Source organism: Prionailurus viverrinus, chromosome A1, assembly GCF_022837055.1.
Source record: "Prionailurus viverrinus isolate Anna chromosome A1, UM_Priviv_1.0, whole genome shotgun sequence".
Taxonomy (NCBI): domain Eukaryota; kingdom Metazoa; phylum Chordata; class Mammalia; order Carnivora; family Felidae; genus Prionailurus; species Prionailurus viverrinus.
This window is the reverse complement of record NC_062561.1, coordinates 115,465,099-115,489,458: the sequence shown is the minus strand read 5'-3', so window position 1 is coordinate 115,489,458 and position 24,360 is coordinate 115,465,099. Positions and strand designations below refer to the sequence as shown.

At 41.1% G+C, this 24,360-nt stretch overlaps 1 protein-coding gene, 1 long non-coding RNA gene and 2 other non-coding genes across 4 annotated transcripts in view; 3 read left to right on the top strand and 1 right to left on the bottom strand.

Moving 5' to 3' along the window:
- The window catches only part of LOC125173473 (uncharacterized), an 84,605-nt gene that overhangs the window by 49,418 nt on the left and 10,827 nt on the right, over positions 1 to 24,360 (bottom strand). The gene's annotated exons all lie outside the window — the stretch shown is intronic.
- On the top strand, positions 6,542 to 24,309 carry HSPA9 (heat shock protein family A (Hsp70) member 9). The gene is made up of 17 exons (XM_047872368.1): positions 6,542 to 6,768; positions 8,090 to 8,148; positions 8,437 to 8,524; positions 9,648 to 9,829; positions 11,012 to 11,136; positions 11,946 to 12,019; positions 12,108 to 12,214; positions 12,862 to 13,024; positions 13,503 to 13,595; positions 17,746 to 17,955; positions 19,265 to 19,492; positions 20,367 to 20,471; positions 21,068 to 21,185; positions 21,818 to 21,912; positions 22,217 to 22,309; positions 22,602 to 22,742; positions 23,058 to 24,309. The coding sequence occupies exons 1-17, from the start codon at positions 6,688 to 6,690 to the stop codon at positions 23,133 to 23,135; spliced, it is 2,040 nt and encodes a 679-aa protein (XP_047728324.1). The 5' UTR covers positions 6,542 to 6,687; the 3' UTR covers positions 23,136 to 24,309.
- On the top strand, positions 18,361 to 18,435 carry LOC125147467 (small nucleolar RNA SNORD63). Its single transcript, XR_007145203.1, has one exon. It is a non-coding gene; the product is annotated as a small nucleolar RNA SNORD63 (small nucleolar RNA).
- On the top strand, positions 19,994 to 20,062 carry LOC125147470 (small nucleolar RNA SNORD63). The gene has a single exon (XR_007145204.1). It is a non-coding gene; the product is annotated as a small nucleolar RNA SNORD63 (small nucleolar RNA).

Below are 24,360 nucleotides of genomic sequence, written 5' to 3'. Positions count from 1 at the left end.
GTCATGATCTCACAGTTCGTGAGATTAAGCCCCATGTCGGGGGCTCTGCAATGACAGCAAAGAGCTTGCTTGGGATTCTCTTTCTTTCTCTCTGTCTCTGTCTCTCCACCCACCACCCCCCCTCCTGCCTGCCCAAGTACATAAATAAACTTTAGGAAAAAAAAACAAAAGAACTAAAACTGGAGCACCTGGGTGGCTCAGTCAGTTGAGCATCTGACTCTTGATTTTGGCCCAGGTCATGATCTTGCTGTTCGTGGAATCAAGCCCGGCATCAGGCTCTGTGCTGATGGTGTGGAGCTTGCTTGGGATTCTCTCTCCCTCTCTCTTTCTCTCTGCCCCTCCCTCGCTCACACTCTCTTTTTCTCTCTCAAAATAAATAAATATTTTTTAAAAAGTTAAAAAAACAAAAACAAAATGATGTCCTAGGGTAAAAGAACAGTATCAAAGAACCACAAATGCATTAATTAAGGTAAAGCCTCTTTGGCCACTGGGAGTATATCCAAGAGCAGAGTACATGTACAGGGAAGAACTTCATTTGAGTTCAGAGACTCATTTACTACTTCTCATTAAGCTACCTATAGATTTGACCACTCAAACACAGGTGCTGTTCTCCAGGGCTCTGGGTCCTGGCATTCTGTTGACTGCCTGTAATCCTGAGAGCTACCTCCCAAACTCAAGCCAGGGAGTCATGCTCTAAATGGAATGAGAGAGAAGTGGGCAGGCACCATACACACATACACAACATATACATATACAAGAGCCCAAGGCAGACCAAACTTCCTTCTGGGAAGCCACACAAAGCTGGGGAGAACACACATACATGGTGGCCTGAATCGCAGCCTCTGTAGAGTTGCCTTTGTACTTTGCCACGCTCAGTAGCAGTTTGTTATTCTATGGTGGAAGACAGGTGTTCATGAACTCCCCAGCAACTATCATGCTCACAGATTCCCCTTTCCCCTAAAGAATGGGTCACAGGGCTCTTCCCAGGCAAACCAGCTTGCTTCACATCATGTCACATACACAGTCACCACCCCCACCCCACCCTCAATTGCTAGTTAAATAAAACAAGGAATTGGCACCTAAACCAAAGGTCTACAAACTGACCCAGTGACCCTTGAGACAACTTGGCACTTTTCTGTGCCTTTACACAATAACAGAACTCCCTGTGGATGACTAGTTCAAGCCACGTAGGAAGGTAGCCAGGATGGTGCAAGCAGCCCCAGGAATACACTGGGGTACAGGAAGAAAATATTCAAATATATTTACATTTATTTTTTTCTTTTCTACTTTTATTTTGAATTTGAAATATGTTTAATAATAGTACTAGATATATGTAAGTGTATATAAATACATAAATATACACATAATGGAGGTGTGTGCTCAAATATTTTTCTAATAGGAATGTGTAACAAAAAAGTTTGGAGACCAGAGGACACCATGGTGCTTGGGGGTATTTCTAAGTAAGATGTGGGTCCTTAAGCCCCACCCCACCCCCATCAGAATTCCCTGTGGAACTTAAACACACAGATTCCTTGACCCACCTCAGACCTACAGGACTAGAATCTCTAGGAGTGGGATGCTTAGAGCTTCCTACTGATGTTTGGGAACTAGAACAATAGAAGAATTAGAGAAGCAGGTATGAAGAAGCTGAGCCACAAAAAGGGCCGAATCAGTAAAAATGGGAATGTCAGAAGCCCATTTCTTTCTTTCTTTCTTTTTTTTTAAGAGAAGAGTGGGTTTTTGTTAAATGTTTATTTTGGAGAGAGAGAGAGAAAGGTGGGGGGGAGCTTGCATGTGCATGAGCATGAGCTGGGAGGGGCAGAGAGAGAGAGAGAGAGAGAGAGAGAGAGAGAATCCCAAGCAGGCTCCAGGCTGTCAATGCAGAGCCCCACATGGAGCTCGATCCCACAACCGTGAGATCATGACCTGAGCTAACATCAAGAGTCAGATGCTCAAACGACTTAGCCACCCAGACGTCCCCCAAAAGCCCATTTCTGAGGGAGGACCAATAACTGGTTGCTATAGGCCAGGTCCTCCTGTGGCCTAAGGAAGAGTAGTCACCCTCCTTGTTCTTCCAAAACTCTAGCTTTATGGATACTGAACAATGCCTGTATTTCCCCAACTAGCCTTCAATTAAATCTTCATCACCTAAGGAAACCTGGGCACGTCCTCTCCTGATGGCTGGGGAGCAGCAGTAGGGAAACTTAGAAACCAATAGCCCCTCACATAGAGAGCCTGTAATCCAGGGAAACTGAAAAAATAGTGGACATAATCTCCCTAACTCAGTACTTTCAGGAATGAGGACAAGATAAGACAAAGAATATACAAGCCAGAGTTGTCTGTAAGATTTTGAAAAAGGTTCTGTACTGATTGAACATTTAATTTGAAATCATGTGGGTGATTTCTAAAAACCATACCAAGTAAAAAGGGAGGCTATGGAGCAGAAGCTAACACTGTCTGTGTGACCTTGGGCAACACAGTTGTTCTTTATCTTCCTCATCTATTAAATGAAAGGTTAGACTTTAAAAGGTATCTTAAGTTCCTTTCCGTGTTTCTACAACCCAAGTTCAGATTCAACTTCTAGCTCAAGGTTCCTTTCACTATACCATGCTAATGAAGATTAATTAAAATTAAAGCCCTTTAAGCTAGAAAATTCAGAAAGGCCTCCTTTACCTTTAAAAATTAACTATTAAATGGATCTTCATGAAAAGCAAATCTCTGCTTTTGGTGACCCTCTTCCCTCCCCAAATAGGTGCTTCAAAATATTGGTTCTGGACCTATCCAAGAACCAATTGTTTTCCAAACCTGAATGAAAATCCAGAGTGAGGCTGATTTTTATCCTGTGCAATGAGACTGCAGTATCAATGGAATGCAAATGTCCTATCTAAACAGAGTGACATTTTATTTTCATTTATTGCTGGCTTACTCTTCTTTCAGGGTCATCCTCTATTTTTCTTTTCTCTTTTTGGAAGGAGGGCAGGTTGGTGGGTTACCCAAGCTTTCAATATAAAATGAAACCCAGTAATTGTCACCTCTGGGCACAGAGACATCACCTGACATAATACTTCCTACGCTTCACTGGGGCAAGTTCTGTTGAATCAAACTTGAATGGAGTGACACCGTGTAATATGCTCCAATATAGTGTAGCTAATGCCAGCATGGAGAAGTGCAAACTGGCTCCTGAGACCTGCTACAGGTACATGAAAAATTCCAAGGAGAACAAAAGTGAAAAAAAAGTTCCAAAACTGACAAAAGTGACAAGGAGAACAAAAGTGACAAAAGCATGCCACATTTTTATTTCATGAAGATGGAAGGTGCCACAGCAGGATATTCGTCTTTGGGAAAAGTGAATAAAACATCATCTGAGTCACCAATTTAAAGACATTTTGCTTTAAAAATATAAACTTGATTCTATGAATTCTATTATAGATTATACTTTACAGTTTGTTCTGCAATCTTAACTACACAAAATTTTTAAAAAATATTTCGAACTCTTTTATTCCACTGACTAAAATAACTGTTGTTAATACTGGATTAGGCTGATATTATAAAATTGAACTTCTGCATGTATGTGGAGGTAAAAGATGAGGCCCATTTCGGCAGCAGGGCCTAGTGGGAAGCAACATAGGTTCTGGAGTCAGATAATCTAGCTTCAAATTCTGACTTTACCAATCAGTTGTTATGTGAGCCATATAACACATCAACCATTCTAAACCCTAGTTTCCACATGCAAAATGGGAATATTGATAGTATTCTACTTAAAACCACTGTGGTAAGCCTTCATTAGACAATGTATATAAAGCATTTAGGACAATATGTGGCATTTAAGTAAAGAGTTAACAAGTATTAGTGATTACTATCTAATAACAATTCCTATTAACTGCTGGGAGTTAAATACTTAACAACTGAAACTAGTTTTCAATCTTCAAATATGCCCCCCCCCAAAAAAAAAAAACCCTTAATCATACTAATTAGAATATAATTTAAAATATAGTATGCACAGGTATTGGGACAGCTGCCTGTTCTGTCTGGGAAACATTTACCCACATGCAACTCGTGTACTGGCTGGCTCCTTTCACTTTCCTGTGTGACACTGAGATGACAGCAGAGAAATGAAATACAGTACTGTGCTGTATGGTGAAGAATTATATCACCTGGCTGTGGATCTAACTGTCCATTCTTATTCATTTGCATCCTATTTCTTTTTAGACTCAAGCTCATTTCTTCAAGCCTTCAGGCTATAGGCCGTGTTAATTTGCAAGCAGCCCAGAAACCTGTCCTTCACACTGGCAAATACAATACAGCCCCATTCTCAGGCTCTAGCTTTGAGTATCTAGAGCTTACCACATCCCTCTTGTGGTCATGGAAAATATTTGCCAGGCTCTTGGGGAAACCACCAGGAACCTCAATCATCCACATTAACATTGTCTCAGACACTCTAAAGATAACACCATTTGATTCCAGGATTCTTTTGTTTAATACTTTGTGGACTTTAGAAATATGCAACAACAACAACAACAACAATAACAACAACAAACTCTTAAGAGAACCAGTTGATAAAAGAAGGAAGAGAGGAGACTATAGTTACTCCAATTACTGCACTTGAACGCTTCCCTCCCCGACATACACAACACAAAGATGCAAAATTATCAATTACTACTTTGTTTCAATGTTTAATACCATTCCTCCTTCCCCTCTACTGATGTGGGGAACAAAACCAGAAAGAAATGTAGATAAAATTAAGTTTCCTTCTAACCCGCAGCTCACCGGCAAATATTTGCAACAGACAGAATATGACATTCCTCCAGGAACTCCCAACTGTCTTAATGTTAATGCTTTACTAGAGAGAAAAGCAATCTTAGCTTGACGATAGCTGGGCCTCCAGGATCCTGTGAATCTTTAGCACACAAAAATCCTTTTGGAAACTTCCCTGGTCTTTGCTTTCCCCAACTCCCAAGTATATCATCAGTCACCCTTCACAACACCAGTGCAGCTCTTTCTGCCCACGAGTCCTGTCCCTGTGCTTTGATAAAACCTTTATGCACCGAAAACATCTCAATAATCTCTCTTGGGCGTTGGCTCCAAACCCCAGCATTTTCCACATCATCTACATTCTTTTCCATCAGTATATTGTTTTAGAATACAAATCCCTACCAACAGGGGTCAAAAGTCTACCTCTCAGGGAATTAAAAAAACCAAAGAAATGAGAGTATTAAGCAGACTAGTAACAATTAAAAAATAATAGTTAAGACTTAGATAAGAGTGTGACTTTTATTACAATGTTTCGTCTGTTATGACCAATGTTATGTTTGTCTTCTCTGTTTCTCACTCCCACTTCCATCCTCCTCACAATATACACTCTTTAGTTATCTTTTTTCTCTCCCAAACTTCCCCCGACATTTCCTTCACAATTCCTCACACAACTGTGATAGCCTAAGAGGAAAGCACCTCCTTCGAAATAGGACTTAAAAGCCAAGTTGCTTCATCTTCAAAATCAAGGACACTGTCAACTCATTAGTGAATTCACGTTTTGCTTTCACTATATTTCCACCACTTAAAACAGTGTTTGACACATGGTAGGCACTCCAGTACCTGCTTGTTTCATCAGACTCCTACCTCTTTGCAAAACTGAAACTGATCACGGTGCAGTGGCCACTGACATCTCGTTACAGAGCCCACAGTTTCTGTTCCTGGAAACCAGCAGGTTTGAGACGGGATTGAGGAGCTTCAGTGAGGCCTAGCACAGCAGAGGCGGCGAGGGGAGGGCGGGACGGGGGCGCAGGCAAAGAACCTAAGGTCAAGTATTTTTTTATTTTGAGGGTCTGAACGATAATTAGCTCAATTCAACCCAATTCTCTGAACGAAAGGCTGCGTTAGTAGCTCAAAACCAGAGATCCCCGTGGTAAACGGCATGAATTTGAGATCTGCACATCCAGGTGTAGTTCAAATGACGGCCAACAGGTAACCAAAAGACGAACAACAGACGGAGCAGACCAACAAATCTGCTCTGAGCCACAGATTTTCAATGAACAAACGCCCAGGATAAGATGGCGCCGTTACTCAAAAAATTAGAGTGCGGAAAACGACCACCCTAGCGGATGGTGCACGCGCCCGCGCTCGCCCCGGGATACAATCTGAGCCGAACTCACGTGCGCTGAAGCATCCAATGAGTGCTGTAGTACCTCGGTTTCCACCACGCCCAGCGCACATGCGCCTTAGGCGTGCGGCAGGATGCTAGCTGTGCAGGCGCAGCAGGCTCCTCCTCTCACGCAACTGACGCAAGGCCTCTGTAATCGGTTCGCAATTTATCCGTGTGACCTTGAGTCTTTCCTGTTTTCGAGGACCGGGGCTGCCCAAAGTGCTGCCTTTAAACCTCTCTTAGCCCTCTCGCCACTTACTGAGCCCAGACCTGCTGCAGGCGGAACGAAAGGTCATGCTTTTTCCAACCATCATGCTGCGATGCGTATTAGCCATGTGCTCTAACTCAGGGAGCAGGGGTCCCATACTCTCTGGTCAGGCAACCCGGGCGACGCTTCAGCGGAAGAGTGGTCCTCCAGGCGTCAGCAACTAGCCCCCACCCCCCACCCCACGTGGTTCGAGGTTTCCAGAAGCGCTACCACTACTGCGCCGCGCTGCTCCGGCCGTCCGAGCGCATTTGCTGCTTCGTACTTCCACCATCTAGCCGCCATGATAAGTGCCAGCCGGGCCGCAGCAGCTCGTCTCGTCGGCGCCGCGGTCTCCCGGGGCCCCACAGCCGCCCGCCACAAGGTGAGGGACTGCTGGGCCTCCTCCGGGGGGGCTCACGGCCTTGACCTGCTACGGCAGGCCTAGCCGTTCGGGGACAGAATTGTGCAGCAGAGATCAGGATGGGGAGAAGGTAACTGGCCTTGAGTAATCTCTGTTACGGATTCAGTGCCTAACTCAGGGTTTTCTCCTTCCATGTCTCGGGCTCTGCTGAGTCACACCTCTTGCGAGAGAATAGTTTTATTCTAGGAAGTAACGGGTAGTGGTCCTGACGGCCCATTCACTTGCTGATTGGACGGGTTTGGCCTTTGGGGCGAGGGACGCAATTTTAGTTGGGAGGGAACCGATATTTTAGCCATTACTTACATATACAAGTCGAAGGACGAGTGTTCGCCTCCTCTAAAATACAGCGTGTGCAAGGACCCCGTTATCATGAAAAGGAGGATGAAAAGCCTTCTCAGTAAATCAGAAGTTAGGTGCAGATTTTCTTGCTTAGGAACATTTGTATGTAGTTCTCTAAGAGTCTTTGGCGTACGGTTGGTTGTACTATTTGTTATTTCCACGTACCAACAATGGAGTGGTTGCTCATTATCCAAACATATCTTTGGAGAGCGGGAACTGTGTCTCTGCACTCAGCATGGGGTTAAAAAGAAGACTTGGAAGTATCCTGAGATTAGATTTGATCCTGGTTGAAGGCAACTTCTGAATTTTTTTCTCTAAACTGACTGTCCAAGATTGCCAGTCCTAGTTCCCTTAAATCATTTGCTTGGCAAACTCTGGAAATGTTTCTGAATGATTTAAATCTGGAGCTACAATACACACCTACGTGGGGCTTTGGTACCCGTACACTGCTGCTGACAGTGATATTAAGAAATATCTGAACAGTGTTTTGTACTGGTGATTCTCAACCAGGAACAGTTTTGCCTCCTGAGGGTATATTTGGTAATATCGGAGATAATTTGTTACACCTTGGGGAACCTCCTGGCTTCTAGCAGGAGAGGCACAGGACGCTGCTAAAAGTCCTACAGTAAACAGAACAGTGCCCCACAACAGATTTGGTTCAGAAATCCATAGGGCCAAGGTTGAGGAACCCTGTTAAAATGTAATTCAAGACAATTTTATGTGTACTTTTTTCCTCCTGGGTCCTTTGGAAATTTCATACTTGATTAAATTTGTTTGGTGTTTAAGTGGCACAGTATCTCTTATACGTAAGATCTTGTTTTACATTTGTTTTACATATACCGTTACCAGAATGAAACTTCGTATTCTTCAGAAGAATAATGGGAACAGGCTCTGGTTTTCATGTTGGTTGATTTTTTTTTTTTTTTTTTTTTTTTTTTTTTAGGATGGCTGGAATGGCCTTAGTCATGAGGCTTTTAGAATTGTTTCAAGGCGGGACTATGCGTAAGTCTAACTTCATTTTTCTGTAAGAGATAATAAATGTTAAACCCTACAGTGATGGTCTCTAAATTTGTGACTAACTCTTAAACTGAGAAAAAAGTGATGTTTCTGCTTTAATTTATAGATTCTGTAGTGTGCCGTGCTCGCTTCGGCAGCACATACACTAAAATTGGAACGATTCTGTAATATGCCATTATTCCCACAATATCAAGTATTATTTATTTTTGCAACCATTCTGGAAACCACTATTATGGTAAAAATAACCATAGCATTATTTTATATGTGTTGCAGATCAGAAGCAATCAAGGGAGCAGTTGTTGGTATTGATTTGGGCACTACCAACTCTTGTGTGGCAGTTATGGAAGGTAAACAAGCAAAGGTGAGCACTATTGGAAGTTCTGGATCGTATATTAGTCATTAGTCTATCTGGCTTCCTCTGCCCTATGGCTTAGATAAGGGGTATTTTAAAAGCTGCATTTAAGTTCTTAAGATTGTTTTGAGGTGAACTTTTATGTTTACTTGCAATGTGCTGTAAAGTGAATGGATTTGACTTATCAGGATTTAAATGTGTCCTAGTATAAAGACTATTAAGTTACGATTAGCACCAATTGGTATGACTTGCGTTGTTGATTATTTCTGTAATCTGAGTCATACATTTCTGTAAGTCAGTTGAACCATGGTTAGAGGTACAGGAAGAGTCTAGAAGCAAGTGAAGCTCCACATAACACATAGACTGCATCTTAGAAGCTCTTGCTATGGTAGAGGTTGTTCCCCTGAAGGACCTCCTTAGTTCACAAAACAGTTTATTCCCACTGGGTTCTTCTGAAGATTTGGAGTTGGGATTTCTGAATGGTTTCTTGGCAGTTTCTTTTACCTATGCATGAAACTTGTAACCAGCACAAAAAAATTTAGAAGTAGATTTAATTCCCCCATATGGAAAGAAGGATGATCTGGTTTCAACATCTTAGTACGAAAGGTGTGATTTATATTATCTTTCCATTTTTTTGTTTTTAGTTGTAACTTGTTTCAAAGTGAAGGACTAAAAATACTTTAAACATCTACATCTGTCTCCAGTAGTAGGTACTTGCTATATCAGCATTCACAGAGCAGAAAAGCATGGTTATTAGTGCTGTACTTGAACGTTTGTTTTGTGATTTGGCAGCAGTTTTGTGTCTTTAAATGATTGATAAAAGGGGCGCCTGGGTGGCGCAGTCGGTTAAGCGTCCGACCTCAGCCAGGTCACGATCTCGTGGTCCGTGAGTTCGAGCCCCGCGTCGGGCTCTGGGCTGATGGCTCAGAGCCTGGAGCCTGTTTCCGATTCTGTGTCTCCCTCTCTCTCTGCCCCTCCCCCGTTCATGCTCTGTCTCTCTCTGTCCCAAAAATAAAATAAAACGTTGAAAAAAAAATAAAAAAAAATCTATTAAAAAAAATAAATGATTGATAAAAAAAAAAAGGTGATGGTGACTAGAACCTCATTCTTTGTCTTACTATGGGAGTTTTAGGTGCTAGAGAATGCTGAAGGTGCCAGAACCACCCCTTCAGTTGTGGCCTTTACAGCAGATGGTGAGCGACTTGTTGGCATGCCAGCCAAGCGACAGGCTGTCACCAACCCAAACAACACATTCTATGCCACCAAGCGTCTCATTGGCCGGCGATATGATGACCCTGAAGTACAGAAAGACATGTAAGTAATAGGAAAAGCATAGTTATTTCCAGAGGCCACACATAGGAATGGTTTCAGCAAAATCCTTGGAGCATCTGACCTTAGTAATTGTACATATTGTCCCTAGAGGCATGTCCTGCCCTACTGAAAGGATACCTCCTTCAAAAACATTAGCTTCTGCCTTCACATATTAGGTCTTTTCCATGTATTGATGTGACACGAAGATTTGGCTAGTCATTTTTGGACCATGTAAATTGGTGCTAAATTCATAAGGCCACATCATGTGCCAATCAGCTGTTTTCAGAGTTTTTCCGTGCTAAGACACCTATCCCTGCTTTATTCCTTTTCGTGGCCATCAACTTGTATGAACATACAATTGATCCTTGAACAACACAGGAGATAGTGGTGCCAGCCTTTTATACAGTTGAACATCTGTGTATAACTTCTGACTTCCCAGAAACTTAGCGACTAAAAGCCTACTGTTGACCAGAGCCTTACTGATGACATAAGGAGTTAATTAACACTCATTTTGTGTGTTGTGTATGTTATATATCATATTACAACAAAGTACATTAGAGAAAAATCATAAAGAAGAGGAAATATGTTTATAATACTTTATATAAATTCAAAAATATCCACATATAAGTGGACTGGTGGAGTTAGAACCTCTGTTAAGGGTCAGTTGTATACAGCATTTTGTTTGTCAGTAAATGAGCATTTGAGGGCTATTAAGAATACTACCATAGGGGTACCCAGCTGACTCAGAAGAGCATGCAACTCTTGATCTTGGGATTGTGGGTTCAAGCTCTATCTTGGGTGTGGAGATTACTGAAAAGAATAAATAAACTTAAAGAATACTGTTATAAATTCATGTACAGGTTTTTGTAAGGATGTGTTTTCATTTCTTTTTTTCTTGGTAGATTCCTAGTAATGGACTTGCTGGGTCATTGGTAACTCTTAATAATTTCCAAAGCAGGGGCACAAATATTTAGTTTGGTGGAAGGAGTCTTCAGGTGTAACCAGGATGTTTTTAGATGTTAATGATTGCTTTCTAAACGTTTTCATTAAATGGATTTCTTAAGTCGTCATTTTTTGGCCATGGATCTCTTGGGATGAAAGATGGACATTCATGGTATATGGTAGCCTTGTCATGGTAGGTTGCACTGGCACATTTTTATCAAATAAAATTTTTGTGTCTTTCAGTAAAAACGTGCCCTTTAAAATTGTCCGTGCCTCCAATGGAGATGCCTGGGTCGAAGCTCACGGAAAACTCTATTCTCCAAGTCAGATTGGAGCATTTGTGTTGATGAAAATGAAAGAGACTGCAGGTGAGAAGGTTTGGTTCCTATCTGTCAAGTTTGAAGAACTGGATGGTTCCTAACTTATATACTCCAGTGTCCCTTGTGTGAGTCTGGGGTGAATATTATGCAGAAAACCTAGGATTGGCAAAACTTTGTTACTCTTCACATTTTGTCTACATAATTTGTCCTCAAAGTTTTCCTAACAGGGCTTATTTATCTTCTCCAATATAGAGGAGTGGTGTTCTGTATTGAAAGCTGAAAGACTACATATTAACCTTTTGGCTCTTTTGGTAAAACTTCGTATTTGGAGAAATTCGTGGCTATTTTAAGTCTAAGAATAGGTCGTTATAGCTGCTGAACCTTCACTATAATGTTAAAGGTGAGATCTTGGGTTTTCAACCATTGATTTAATTGGAGCATTTTACTACAGGGTTTCTCTGTGTTAGGTCACATGCAGAAAAAAACTGATGAGCGCTGTCTTTGGCTCCAGGATGACGACCCAGGTTGTTAGGCTACATTAGTAATTCTTTTTTTTTATTATTTTTAATTGTTTTTTAATGTTTATTTATTTTTGAGAGAGAAGGAGAGACAGAGCGTGAGCAGGGGAGGGGCAGAGAGAGAGGGAGACAAAGAATCCGAAACAGGCTCCAGGCTCTGAGCTGTCAGCACAGAGCCTGACATGGGGCTCGAACTCATGAACCGCGAGATCATGACCTGAGCCGAAGTTGGACGCTCAACCGACTGAGCCCCCCAGGCGCCCCTACATTAGTAATTCTTTTACCTGTTTCATAGGACAGAATGTCATGAATGTATTTCATTTTTTGATTCTTTTCTAGAAAATTACTTGGGGCATACAGCAAAAAATGCTGTGATCACAGTTCCAGCTTATTTCAATGACTCCCAGAGACAGGTGAGTTCATTTGACATTCTGAAAATATCAAGACTGTATTGATGATATTTAGGACACAGGGTGGAAAATGCTTTTTTCTTTTTTTTAGGCCACTAAAGATGCTGGCCAGATATCTGGACTAAATGTGCTTCGGGTAATTAATGAACCTACAGCTGCTGCTCTGGCTTATGGTCTAGACAAATCAGAAGATAAAATGTAAGTTTGTGCAGTAAACTCCACCTAGGTTTGTGAGACTTCACCTATGGAAGTACTGGGCTGTGATCATTTTTCCCCCCTTAGCATGCATATTGGCAAGTATTTGTTCAAAAGTATGGTTTTGGGAATGTCTGGCTGGACCATTTGGTTGGGCATGCGACTCTTGATCTTGGGGGTGTGAGTTTAAGCCCAACACTGGGCATGGAGCCTACTTTAGGGAAAAAGTGATTGAATATCGTCAATTTTGCTTTTTTTTTTAATGTTTATGTTTTTTGAGAGCGCGCAGGAGCGGGGAAGGAACAGAGAGAGGGAGACACAAAATCTGAAGCAGGCTCCAGGCTCTGAGCTGTCAGCACAGAGTCCATCGTGGGGCTTGAACTCACAGACCCTGAGATCATGACTTGAGCCAAAGTCGGACGCTTAACCGAGCCACCCAGGCACCCCAGTTTTAAAATGTTTTTCAACTCTATATTTTATAGTTAGTTATTCGTGCCACATGTTCATATACCTGTCACTTAGGCAGTTACCCAATTTTATAATTAACTATACCACAGGGAAAATGATCAGGTTTATGTTCCTTTGGTTGTTGAAATTTCTACCCTACTGATAGGTGTTCTCCCTTAAGACCACCTCTTTTGTCTTTCTAGAATTGCTGTGTATGATTTAGGTGGTGGAACTTTTGATATTTCTATCCTGGAAATTCAGAAAGGAGTGTTTGAGGTGAAGTCTACCAATGGAGACACGTTCTTAGGTGGTGAAGACTTTGACCAGGCCTTGCTACGACACATTGTGAGGGAGTTCAAGAGAGAGGTTGGTTACCAGTATAGTTCATATGTAGACATTGGGATGGTGAGAATTTCTTTATTCAGATGACTATTTGCTTTATGACTTCTTGCCCTTAATAGAACATGGAACAGCACTGAAAGAATTGCGTTTCAGTTTCATGGGTAGACTGAACCATTCTGGTTGTTGGAGCTTTAGCTTGGGAATCCATAACAGGTTGAAGAGGGTATGGTACTCTGTATAATATTGGAAGAGGAATTCTGAGCACTCCTATTTGGATCCAGAACCCAATGGCTCGAAAGAACTAAGATTAGATCAGCCCTCTGGCTCCAGACACAATTTGAAGAATAAGATTTCTTTTTCCTACAGATTTTTAAGGGCAGTGAGTGATTCATGTTTGTTTATAAAGACAGGGCTTTACTTTAAGTTATCATACCTTATCGTTGTAATCTAAATAGTATTCATCACCTCATTAACGTTAGTATTACGTGTTTTCATTTTGTAGACGGGGGTTGATTTGACCAAAGACAACATGGCACTTCAGAGGGTTCGGGAAGCTGCTGAGAAAGCTAAGTGTGAACTCTCCTCATCTGTGCAGGTGGGATGTGGATGAGTCCCAACAGTCTTAATGTTTCCAGCCTTAGTTTATTTGAATAGCATATTCTTGGTGCAATTTGTATCTAATCTTTTCTAGTTTTCTAGGTGGCAGTAAAAGCCTGTCCGTGAACAAAGGAACAGTGTATTTTTGTTTTGTTTTGGTTTTGGTTTTTCTTAGAAGTTTATTCTTAGTACACAAGCACAGGACGGGGAGAGAGAGAATCCCATGCAGGCTCCACACTCAGTGCAGAGCTCGACATGGGATCTATCTCAAAATCATGAGATGCAGGGCTTGAACCCATGAGCCATGAGATACAACCTAAGCCTAAGTGGGACACTCAACCTACTGAACTACCCATGTACCCCTAAAGATACTGATTTAAATTAAAAAAAATTTTTTTTGACATACTGATTTTTGAGAGAGAAACACAGAACACAAGCATGGGAGGAGCAGAGAGAGAAAGAGGGAGACACAGAATCTGAAGCAGGCTCCAGGCTCCAAGCTGTCAGCGCAGAGCCTGATGTAGGGCTTGAATTCACGTACTGTGAGATAATTACCTGAGCCGAAGTCGGATGCTTAACCACCTGAGCCACCCAGGCACCCCAAGATTCTGATTTTAAAATCTAGACTTAGTAGTGTGCAAAATGGGAATCACTAGCCTAGAAATAATAGGTTTCTCTCATAATTGCTAATGTCTTCACTTAAGACATGTCTTTGTGTGAGCCTCTAATTGTCTCATTTAATTATTTGGATCAGCAATCCAGAAAGTGAGCTATGAAACTTGGCTGAAGGCTGGGGTATATACACTTGGGCACATTTCTTTCTGTTAGCATTAGAGTTGCTCAGCATGTGTTTAAGTGTTAGGCTGTGTTGCTCCAGTTCTGAGAGGTGAAGCTTCACTTTGCCTTAGGCGTTAATAATAGAACTATATGAAGCATGGTAGTTTTTGGTCAGACTTACAAGTTGAAAGGCAAATTTGTTTCTGGTTTCTCAAGTGGCAGCAGGAAAGCGGAGCATGTCACTCCTTGAGTTGATGATTTGATCACCCGTACTGAGTGATCCAATGTGGAAAAACTTGGTTTTTGTTTTTTGGGTTTTTTTCTTTTGAACCTGGATTTTTTTTTTTTTTTTAACGTTAAAAAAATTTTTTTTTCTTTCAATTTGTTTTGAGAGAGTGCAAGCAGGGGAGGGGCAGAGAGAGAATCCCAAGCAGGCTTCTTTCAGAGCAGAGCCCGATAAAAGGCTCATATTCAAGAACCACAAGATCATGACCTGAGCCAAAATCAACACTTGGACACAACTGACTGAGCCACTCAAGTGCCCCTTAAAAACATGTTTTTTAAAGTAGCTATGACGAGTTACACAAGAGTTATCCATGGTGTTAATGGTGTTACTTTATCCCTGCCGTCATACAGAGTGGCAGAACTTTGCAACATACAATGGTTAGGATTAGAATTGAACTATGGGATGCCAGAAGATAGCTTAAAATTCGTCCCAGGAGTTGACAATTTGTGGAGGGTGAAGTTGGTTTTTACTGTGACTGTATCTTACTGGTAGAGTTTGGATTGTTTTCCAGCATTTTGATATTACAACAAAGTTTGTCCAGCATTCTTGTATATTAATATTTGTGCATGTGTAATTGTAAATTTCCAGAATAAATTCCTAGAAGCATTACCTCTGTGGGTTTACAGTGTGGTGTGGAGAGATAGGTATTAATTAGGACATGAGATTAACAACAGTCAAACCAGAAGTAATGTGATAGGTTAAGAGTGGCTCCCTAGGCAGACTGCTGGGATTCAAGTCCTATTTCATCACTTACTATCTGTGGCCTTAGGTAAATTATTTAACATTTCTGTTTTCTTACCTACAAAATGAGAATAATAGTGCCAGTTTCTCTCTTTGATTTGTGAGGATTACTAAATTGAAACGTGTTTAGGACATGTTATAAATAGTGTTCTATAGTAAGTTACTAATGTGGTAAAAAAACAAAAGTTTGGTTTCTAATTGTAAGAGAAAGCTGACAGGTGTTTGACCTCACAAGGAGTGCTCGGTGAGATGAGTTGGATCAGGAAAAGATACTAGGACAAGTAAGTATGAGGCTCTGAGAAAAGGCTAGTGTGTTCGAAGAGCAGATAGGCAGGGTAAGTGCAGAACGTGAGGGTAGAGGCTTGATAGATTTGGGATCTGGGTCTATTCTGAGAAGAGGGAATATAAACCAGTGAAAACTTTTTTTTTTAAGTAGTGCCTACACCCAACATGGGGCTCAAACCCACAACCCCAAGATCAAGAGTCGTATGATCCGCCTACTGAGCCACCCAGGCACCCTAGTGAAAACCTAAATTAAGGGCAGTAACATGGCCAGATACGGGTTTGTGAAAAGTGCTCTGGCAGAGGTGGAGTGGAAATTTGTTTGGGGTCAGGAGGGGTCCTGTAGCAGAGGTAGCCTGAGTGGAAGTGGGAGAACATTGGGAGGCTGTAGCACATGGTCAGGTGGTGGTGAGAGGAAGGACTTGGACTGGAGTGAAATAGAGGTAGTGTTGAATTTGAGAAGCGACAAAGCTTAGTGACAAACTGGGTTTTGAGGATTGAGAGTCCTGGAATTGTTCAGATTGTCATTAACATACAGCATATAGAATTGCATTGATACAATGTCCGTGTGTGGGCTTTTACAATTAAATAAAAATTTAAAATTGCATTCCTCAGTTGTATTGCCTGTATTTCAAATGCTGAGCCATACGTGGCTAGTGGCTGCCGAATTGAAAAGCACAAATACAGAACATTTCCATTGCCACAGAAAGTTCTGTTGGATTTCATTGGTTTAAAGTTTGCTTGGTTGTTTTTTTTTTTTGTTTTGAGAAAGCACAAGTGAGTGAGGGGCAGAGAGAGAGAGAATCCCGAAGCAGGGCTCTAGCTCACCTGATGTGGGGCTGGAACTCATGAACGCTGAGACCATGACCTGAGCTGAAGTCGGATGCTTAACCAACTGAGCCATCCAGGCACCCCCTGGATTGCATTACTTTAGATAATTTAATTGTTTTTGATTTAGTTTATTAATGATGTTGCAAAGAAAGAAGGAAATTGTCGGTGGTGTTCTTTACACTTGATCTTAGCCAAAAGGCTGAGAGGTGATGGATGGTGTTCTTTAAAGCAATACTCAGCACTGTTCCTACAAAAGATGTGTTAACTCGTTCACTATTTATTAAGCATTTAAATGCCAAAAGTAGTTTACCTGATGAGAGATGGTAATGGGTTTGCTCCCTTTCAGTCTGTTTCCTGCCAGCCTTGCTTCAGCCTTGCTTTGATGTGAAATTGGAGGGGAGGTACAATTTTGTTCCTGAGGGTCCATGTTGAGACGTGTTTCAGCAAGTTTAGTGAGGAGTTTGGTTAGTCTAAATAGTCTGAATGTAGGCCCTATTAGGATACCTTTATTATGGTATGGCTATAGCAGCGTTTGCTGCTTTCCATGAATGTGATGGCAGTAAAGTCAATACTGGTGTAGGTATCTTTAGTATTTCTGTAGCTTCCTTACCATCTTCCTGAAACTTAGAAAGCCTTGGCTTGAGGCAAGTTATTTGGTTCAGAGCATGCTTTTGACTTACTTTTTGTGTGTGTACATTTTTAAGTTTATTTTGAGAGCGAGAGAAAGCGTGAGCAGGGGAGGGTCAGAGAGAATCTCAAGCAGGCTCCACCACACTGTCAGTGCAGAGGCCAGCATGGGGCTCGAACCCACAAACTGTGAGATTATGACCTTAGCCAAAGTTAAGGGTCATAGATACTTAACCGACTCAGCCATTGAGGTGTCCCACTATTTCATTCTTCATTGTTGATAACAGATTCTAAAATTTTTGCCTCTGGGAAGATCATAGGTTGAATCTTTTTAATTTTGAAAAGGAGGGGTGGTGTAAATGAGCAAGGGGCAGTGAGAGAATCCCAGGCACAGAGCCAGGCGCAGGGCTCGACCTCCTGAGCACTGAGATCATGACCTGAGCAGGAGTTGAATCTTAAAGAGTCATTGTGTTTGTGGCTGTTCCTTCAAAGTGGGTCTACTCTCTCTATAGCTTTCAAAGTCTTCCTCGTGAGGGTATGGTCTTATTTTAATTGAAGTAATAAAGAAACGTCACCAGTATTGCTTTCCCTGCTACCTTTGCAGACCGACATCAATTTGCCATATCTTACGATGGATGCTTCTGGACCCAAGCATTTGAATATGAAGCTGACCCGGGCTCAATTTGAAGGGATTGTTACGGATCTAATCAAGAGGACAATTGCCCCATGTCAAAAAGCCATGCAAGATGCAGAAGTCAGCAAGAGTGACATAGGAGAAGTGATTCTTGTTGGTGGCATGACTAGGATGCCCAAGGTATGGACCCATGGAATCCTTGGCATGGAAAGCAGAGGGGGCAAGCACATAATGTTTTCTCTGGATAGATGATTTGTGTAGGAACATGAGTACATGGCCTTTCTGCCACAGTGACCTGAAGGGATCATTGAACGCAATTTATGCCCTCACTAGAGGTCTTTTGTGGCCTCTTTTTAAAAGGGTTTCAGAAAAAGGATCAGGAAGGGCAAAATGTCTTTGGGTGGTAGCATGGAAGATCCTGAATTTCATTCTTGGCATATTTTTATAAACCAAGTATTTCTCAAAGTTGGAGATCAGAGATAGCTTAAAACCTTGGTACTATCTAGTCTCTACATGCAGTTTTGGATACATGTGTTTACAGCATAATATTTTGGGTTTCTAACTGCATCACCTCAACAGAGATTTGTGCAATGATGCATATTATTTATCAACACATCATTCTGATAAGATAGGTGTGTGGAAAACTAATGACTGAGCACAACCTGTTGAAGGTGTCATTTTTGCTGTATAGCTTGAATAGAATAGTAATTTCCTTTGGAGTTCATGGGCTTAGGAAAATCTGCACAGAGTAAACATGGAGAAAAAAATGGAGGCTTTGGACCAGGAAAATATCTTTATGTTAAGAAATTACCCCAGATGCTGTTTAAGTAGCACTTTTTTCTAACATTAGTAAAATAAGCTGGAAAGAAGAACATGCCTCACATTAGCAACAATGTTGAATTATTGAATTAGCACTGCTCTTTTAAGGTGGTTTTTAGTTGATCTGTAGAAGGGGAATTGAACTATATCTAAGTCTTGATGTCTTGCAGCCTGTATTTCTAATTTAATATGTCATATAGGAAACCCAGTAATAAAAGTTACGCAGCTTCTTCTCAAATTTAAAAGGACTAAATGGGGCGCGTGGGTGGCTCAGTCCTTTTTGCGTCTGACTCTTGATTACAGCTCAGGTTATGATCCCAGTGTCGTGGGATTGAGCCCCGCCTCATACTCCACACTGAGCATGGAGCCTGCTTGAGATTCTGTCTCTGCTCCTCTACCCTGGTCGAGCTGTCTAAAAATAAATAAAAAAATTTTAAAAAGGGCTATGATTGATGCTCAAGTAAAGGATATGAGTGTTGCCCGTATTTGACACACTGAGGTCATTAAGAACAACTCAAATATGAAATAGTAACATGAGTGAACATTCTTGGATCTGAAGCAGCTTATCCTGAGATTTGTTGTGGTCTTGGGACACATGTGCTCTTTTACCCTTCCCAAGGGTAGCTGCCCTTGGTAGTGGGTGACGGGTTCTTTTTTCTTGGTGGCTTAGGTTCAGCAGACTGTACAAGATCTCTTTGGCCGAGCCCCAAGCAAAGCAGTCAATCCTGATGAGGCTGTGGCCATTGGAGCTGCCATTCAGGGAGGTGTGTTAGCTGGTGATGTCACAGATGTGCTACTCCTGGATGTCACTCCCCTGTCTCTGGGTATTGAGACTCTGGGAGGTGTTTTTACCAAACTTATCAACAGAAACACCACTATTCCAACCAAGAAAAGCCAGGTAAGAGTCACCTACCCCTCCGTTGTCACAGAGAATATAGGTTCTGTGAGGGACATGATTATACCCACTTTTTTTAGTTTTTCCTAGGACATTTTGCTTTTTGTTTTTGAGTCCATACTAGGTGAACGTGGGTGCTAAGAATCTTGCTTTTTGTTCTTTTTTTGTTGGTTCCTGAATATGTTCTCCTTACCTGTCAGCTAGCAGTAATTTTAGGGAAGGTATCAGTGGTGTCCTTCACCGTATTAAAATAACTTTCCAAAAGGAGCTTCATCGTTTGGGACTAATTTCCTTGTTTTCTTCTGTTCTCAAAGGCAATAAAAAGAATGGCCTGGCCAAGATTAGGGGAGGGTGCTTGTCTTATGGGTGAATGATGGACATGCTGAGATACCAAGCCAGGGCTATCTGGACAATGGCTTGCTTAGTCTTAGATTCAGAATTGTTTACTGACTTTCCCAATTTGTTTTTCTGAAAAGCTGTTATAGCTAACGGCTGTTGCTATTTGTTCAGTGATGTATTGCCAATACATCATTCTGAAGAAAACTATGTGGTGACTTCCTGTGACTGAGCATAAAGTACATGTCATGTCTCTGACCTGTTTCCTCAAATGAGCATGTTTCAACATCTCGTTTTCTTTAGCTCCTTTTGAGGACGCCTTTGCTAATGCTGCATCTTTGTTTAGTGCATTTGCTTAGCTGAAACAATAGCTACTGTATACCCTTTGGCTGTACTAATCCTATTCCCCTGCAAAAACAAAAGCCTTTGTTCTGAACATGGGATTCTTAAGTGTTGAGATGGGAATTTCTTTCTTTGGCTTGCACTTTTCTAAGGGGAGTAGCTTAAACAGACTGCTAACCCAGAGTTTTTTCTCTCTCAGGTGTTTTCTACAGCTGCTGATGGTCAGACTCAAGTGGAGATTAAAGTGTGTCAGGGTGAGAGAGAGATGGCTGGAGACAACAAACTTCTTGGACAGTTTACTTTGGTAGGTATCAGGAATCCTGAGTACTTTGCTTTTTCTATAAACTTGGACTAAATTATAATTCTTAATAACATTACCAAAACTAAAACACAGGGACCTCGTCTGTGTTACCTTAGTTCAGTGTACAGATGAATTTTGCAACTGGATACCCACGGCTTCAGTTTTTCCTGAAAGTTTTGCTTGTTCCTGATGCCTTAGGAAGTTGATAAATATAAGAGCTACGGAAATAGAATGTTAGTTAGGAAAAATTCCCCAATTATTAATTTAAGGCATTTGATATTGGCTCCTAGTGAGCATTGTTTATTGGTTCTTAGTGAACAATGGTGGACAGTTTTCCTCTCATTCAGCGTGTCCCTTAGGTATACACGGTCATTATGGTTACTTGCTGTAGCCAACTTCACTGGCTTAAGCCCTGGTTCTTTCAGGTAGTAATGAAACTACTATTCTTATTTATAAATGTGTGTTTTTATACATTTTAAGTATTGTTTGTTGCTCCCAGGAACAAGTTACTTTACCCAGAGACTGTATATATAGGTTTGGAAATAGGACACTGGACCTCTTGTGAGAGGAACTTAATGCTGCATATTTCTCTATTTTAGATTGGAATTCCCCCAGCCCCTCGTGGAGTCCCTCAGATTGAAGTTACATTTGACATTGATGCCAATGGGATTGTACATGTTTCAGCCAAAGATAAGGGCACAGGACGTGAGCAGCAGAGTAAGTGTTCTTATTTATCAGACTCTAAGAGACAAGGGACCTTGAAGTTCCTCTGAGAACTAGACCTTCTAGATTGTGCGTGTGTTTTCCCCCAGCCTCGGGGGGGTTGGGGGAGGCAATGAGTCCTTTTTGCCCCTTTTCTCCTTGGTCATCAGATTCACATTAACAGATGTATTTATTACCACAAATGGGCAAGCACTGGGCTTCTGGATTGCTGAAGTTTTGGTAGGCAGGCAGAACAAATGGTCTTTGTGGATTTCAGATCCTTGGTTTCCTTCTGTTTGTTACAGGACAACGGTATTTCTCTTATTCGTAATACATATACATAATACTTCATCATCATACATCAAGATTGGCTACTCTGAACAGGAATATTTTTTTTAAGTTTTGGTGGGGTTTTGTTTTTTTTTTTAAGTTTATTTGAGAGAGAGAGAGTGCAAGCTCCAATGTGCAGAGCCTGACATGGGGCTCAAGGTCATGAATTGTTCCATTATGACCTGATCGGAAATCAAGAGTCGGATGCTTAACCAGCTGAACCATTAGGTGCCCCAGGAGTGTTCTTTTTCTTAATACAGAGAAAGAGGCAGATAATTTTATCTGGGAAGTAACAAGATGCTTTTATTTCATTCTAGTTGTGATCCAGTCTTCTGGTGGGTTAAGCAAAGATGATATTGAAAATATGGTTAAAAATGCAGAAAAGTATGCTGAGGAAGACCGACGAAAGAAGGTAACTATTTTCTGCCTCTGCAACTGGGAGGTGAAAGTGGGAGTTTGGACATGTATTGTTGATTTTCTAGTCTGTCTTTGAATCTGTCCTTGCTCTCTTTTTGTTCCTAACTTTTGTGTGGAATGCTTTTCTTACTCTCATTTCCACATCAAAATTTTTGTGTTATACAATAAGATAAAATCACTTACAGACATCCTAGACTACTTCAGACCACAGTAATTTGTCTTTATTCTGTAATTATGTATCAGCATGTTCTAACTGGTTGGTTGGGAAGTCTTCATACTAAATTTATAATTTCTCCTAGGAACGAGTTGAAGCAGTTAATATGGCTGAAGGAATCATTCATGACACAGAAACAAAAATGGAAGAATTCAAGGACCAGTTGCCTGCTGATGAAGTGAGTCCTCTCTTAAAATAGTTCAAGAAGTTAGGCATTATCACCAGTGTCAATGAAGTTTGTTTTTCTGTGTGAATCTTGATAGGAATCTAGTGGTATTTTTGTTTCTCAGGCTTTTTATTCACATTTTTCACACAGACTTCAGTTGGGGCCGTTTGATAAATAAGGAAATTGAGATACATTTTTAAAGAGTTCTGTCAAGGATAGAAATTTGTTTTTTAATGTTTCTGAGTATTACTCTACATAAAATGGGATAAGAAACCCAGAGAAAGAGTCTGGTTTTGTTTTTAAGTGCAACAAGCTAAAAGAAGAGATTTCCAAAATGAGGGAACTTCTGGCTCGAAAAGACAGTGAAACGGGAGAAAACATAAGGCAGGCAGCATCTTCCCTTCAGCAAGCATCACTGAAGCTCTTCGAAATGGCATACAAAAAGGTACAAGGACATTTTGTTGAGTGAATTTGTGCCTAACTTCATCTTAATAGAACTGCTGTTAATTACTGTCACTGGTGGCACTCTACGTGGCCGTTTATAGAACTGGGAGTATTGGAGTTGGAAATACTCTGGCTTTCTTGACTCTGCTTTGGGAGGGGGCGGTGATGGCAGTCAAAGGGAGGGACTCACAGAAACCATCAATAGAGTACAAGAAGGGAGGGAGAGTAGAATAGGCAGGATATGCCCCCTTTTTTAGTTTATCAAAGAGCAAACTGTCCACTTTAAATGAGTTGCTCTCCAATATTTTCTTAACAGATGGCATCTGAGCGAGAAGGCTCTGGAAGTTCTGGCACTGGGGAACAAAAGGAAGATCAAAAGGAGGAGAAACAGTAATACCAATAAACTTTGGAGTCAAATTATGACGCTTGGGAGTGAAGAAACTTCCTGAGCAGAAATGGGCAAATTTCAGTCTTTTACTGTGTTTTTGCAGTATTCTATATATAATTTCCTTAATATGTAAATTCAGCAACCATTAGCTAATGATCATTTAATGAGAATTCCAACCATACAAAGTTCACAGTACTCTGTCCCTAGTTAATTTTCAACTGCATGTAAAGGGAGGGGAAGATGATTTACTGATCATTATAAAAACACTGTTGTTTTGTGCTTTAGTAGCCATATTTTCAAGAGGTGAAACCATCTCAATAAAGAAGGTACTTACCCATAAAACCTGGAATGCCCTCTCAGACCATATGGGGATGAGATCCTTCCAGTCAGTTGAAACTGCTAAACCAGCCTATGTGTGTGTATGAGGGATTCTTCAACTGAGGCCTTGCAAGGCAAGCCAGCTGTGCCATGTTGGGAGGTAGGGCAGGAGAAGGTAGATCAGTGGGAAAATAGATGTTAGGTGCAGCTTTAAAAAAGGTAGTAATAGGGCTCCCTAACTTTCCTAAGGCATACTTTTCTAGCTACCTTCTGGCCTGTGTCTGCCACCTGTATCCTTGATTGCTTTTTTGATCCAGTATGGATTTTTAAAAATAAATGAAAAGCATCTTGATCTCTTATTTATGAGAAGTGAGGTTCTGAGATTTAGCTTCAGGAAAAGGACATGAATCGTATTTCCCAATTCCCTGACATAAAGCCATTCAACAATCTTTTTGTCTAGCATCGAGACTAGGGCTACTATTTTCAGGTTGCAAGAAGCATGTCCAATAGTAAGCCCTAGGATTTCAGTGGTTTGATAACATCAGGAACTGATTAGTGTTCAGATTCATTTCCTAACCAGTGGTCTTCCAGCAGACCCCCCCTCCTTTCATGTATTACTGCCCTCTACCATGCCCAAAGGAATGTCAGTCAAGAACATGGGCTTAGACCTCATCAGGTGTAATACCTCCTTTTATTTTGTGATTATCTAGAAGTGAAATTCGTGTATACTTAAGTCAATATGATGTTCTAATGTAGATTGTTTATACAACCACTACATTCCTGGAAAATTAAGTGTTCCTAACACCCATGTAAACACTTCTGGGGATTCATTTGAAAAATAAATTCTAGGCTCAAGTTTTCAGCTACACGAATACTTGGGAACCTTATGGGATTATATTAATTCTTTGTGAAG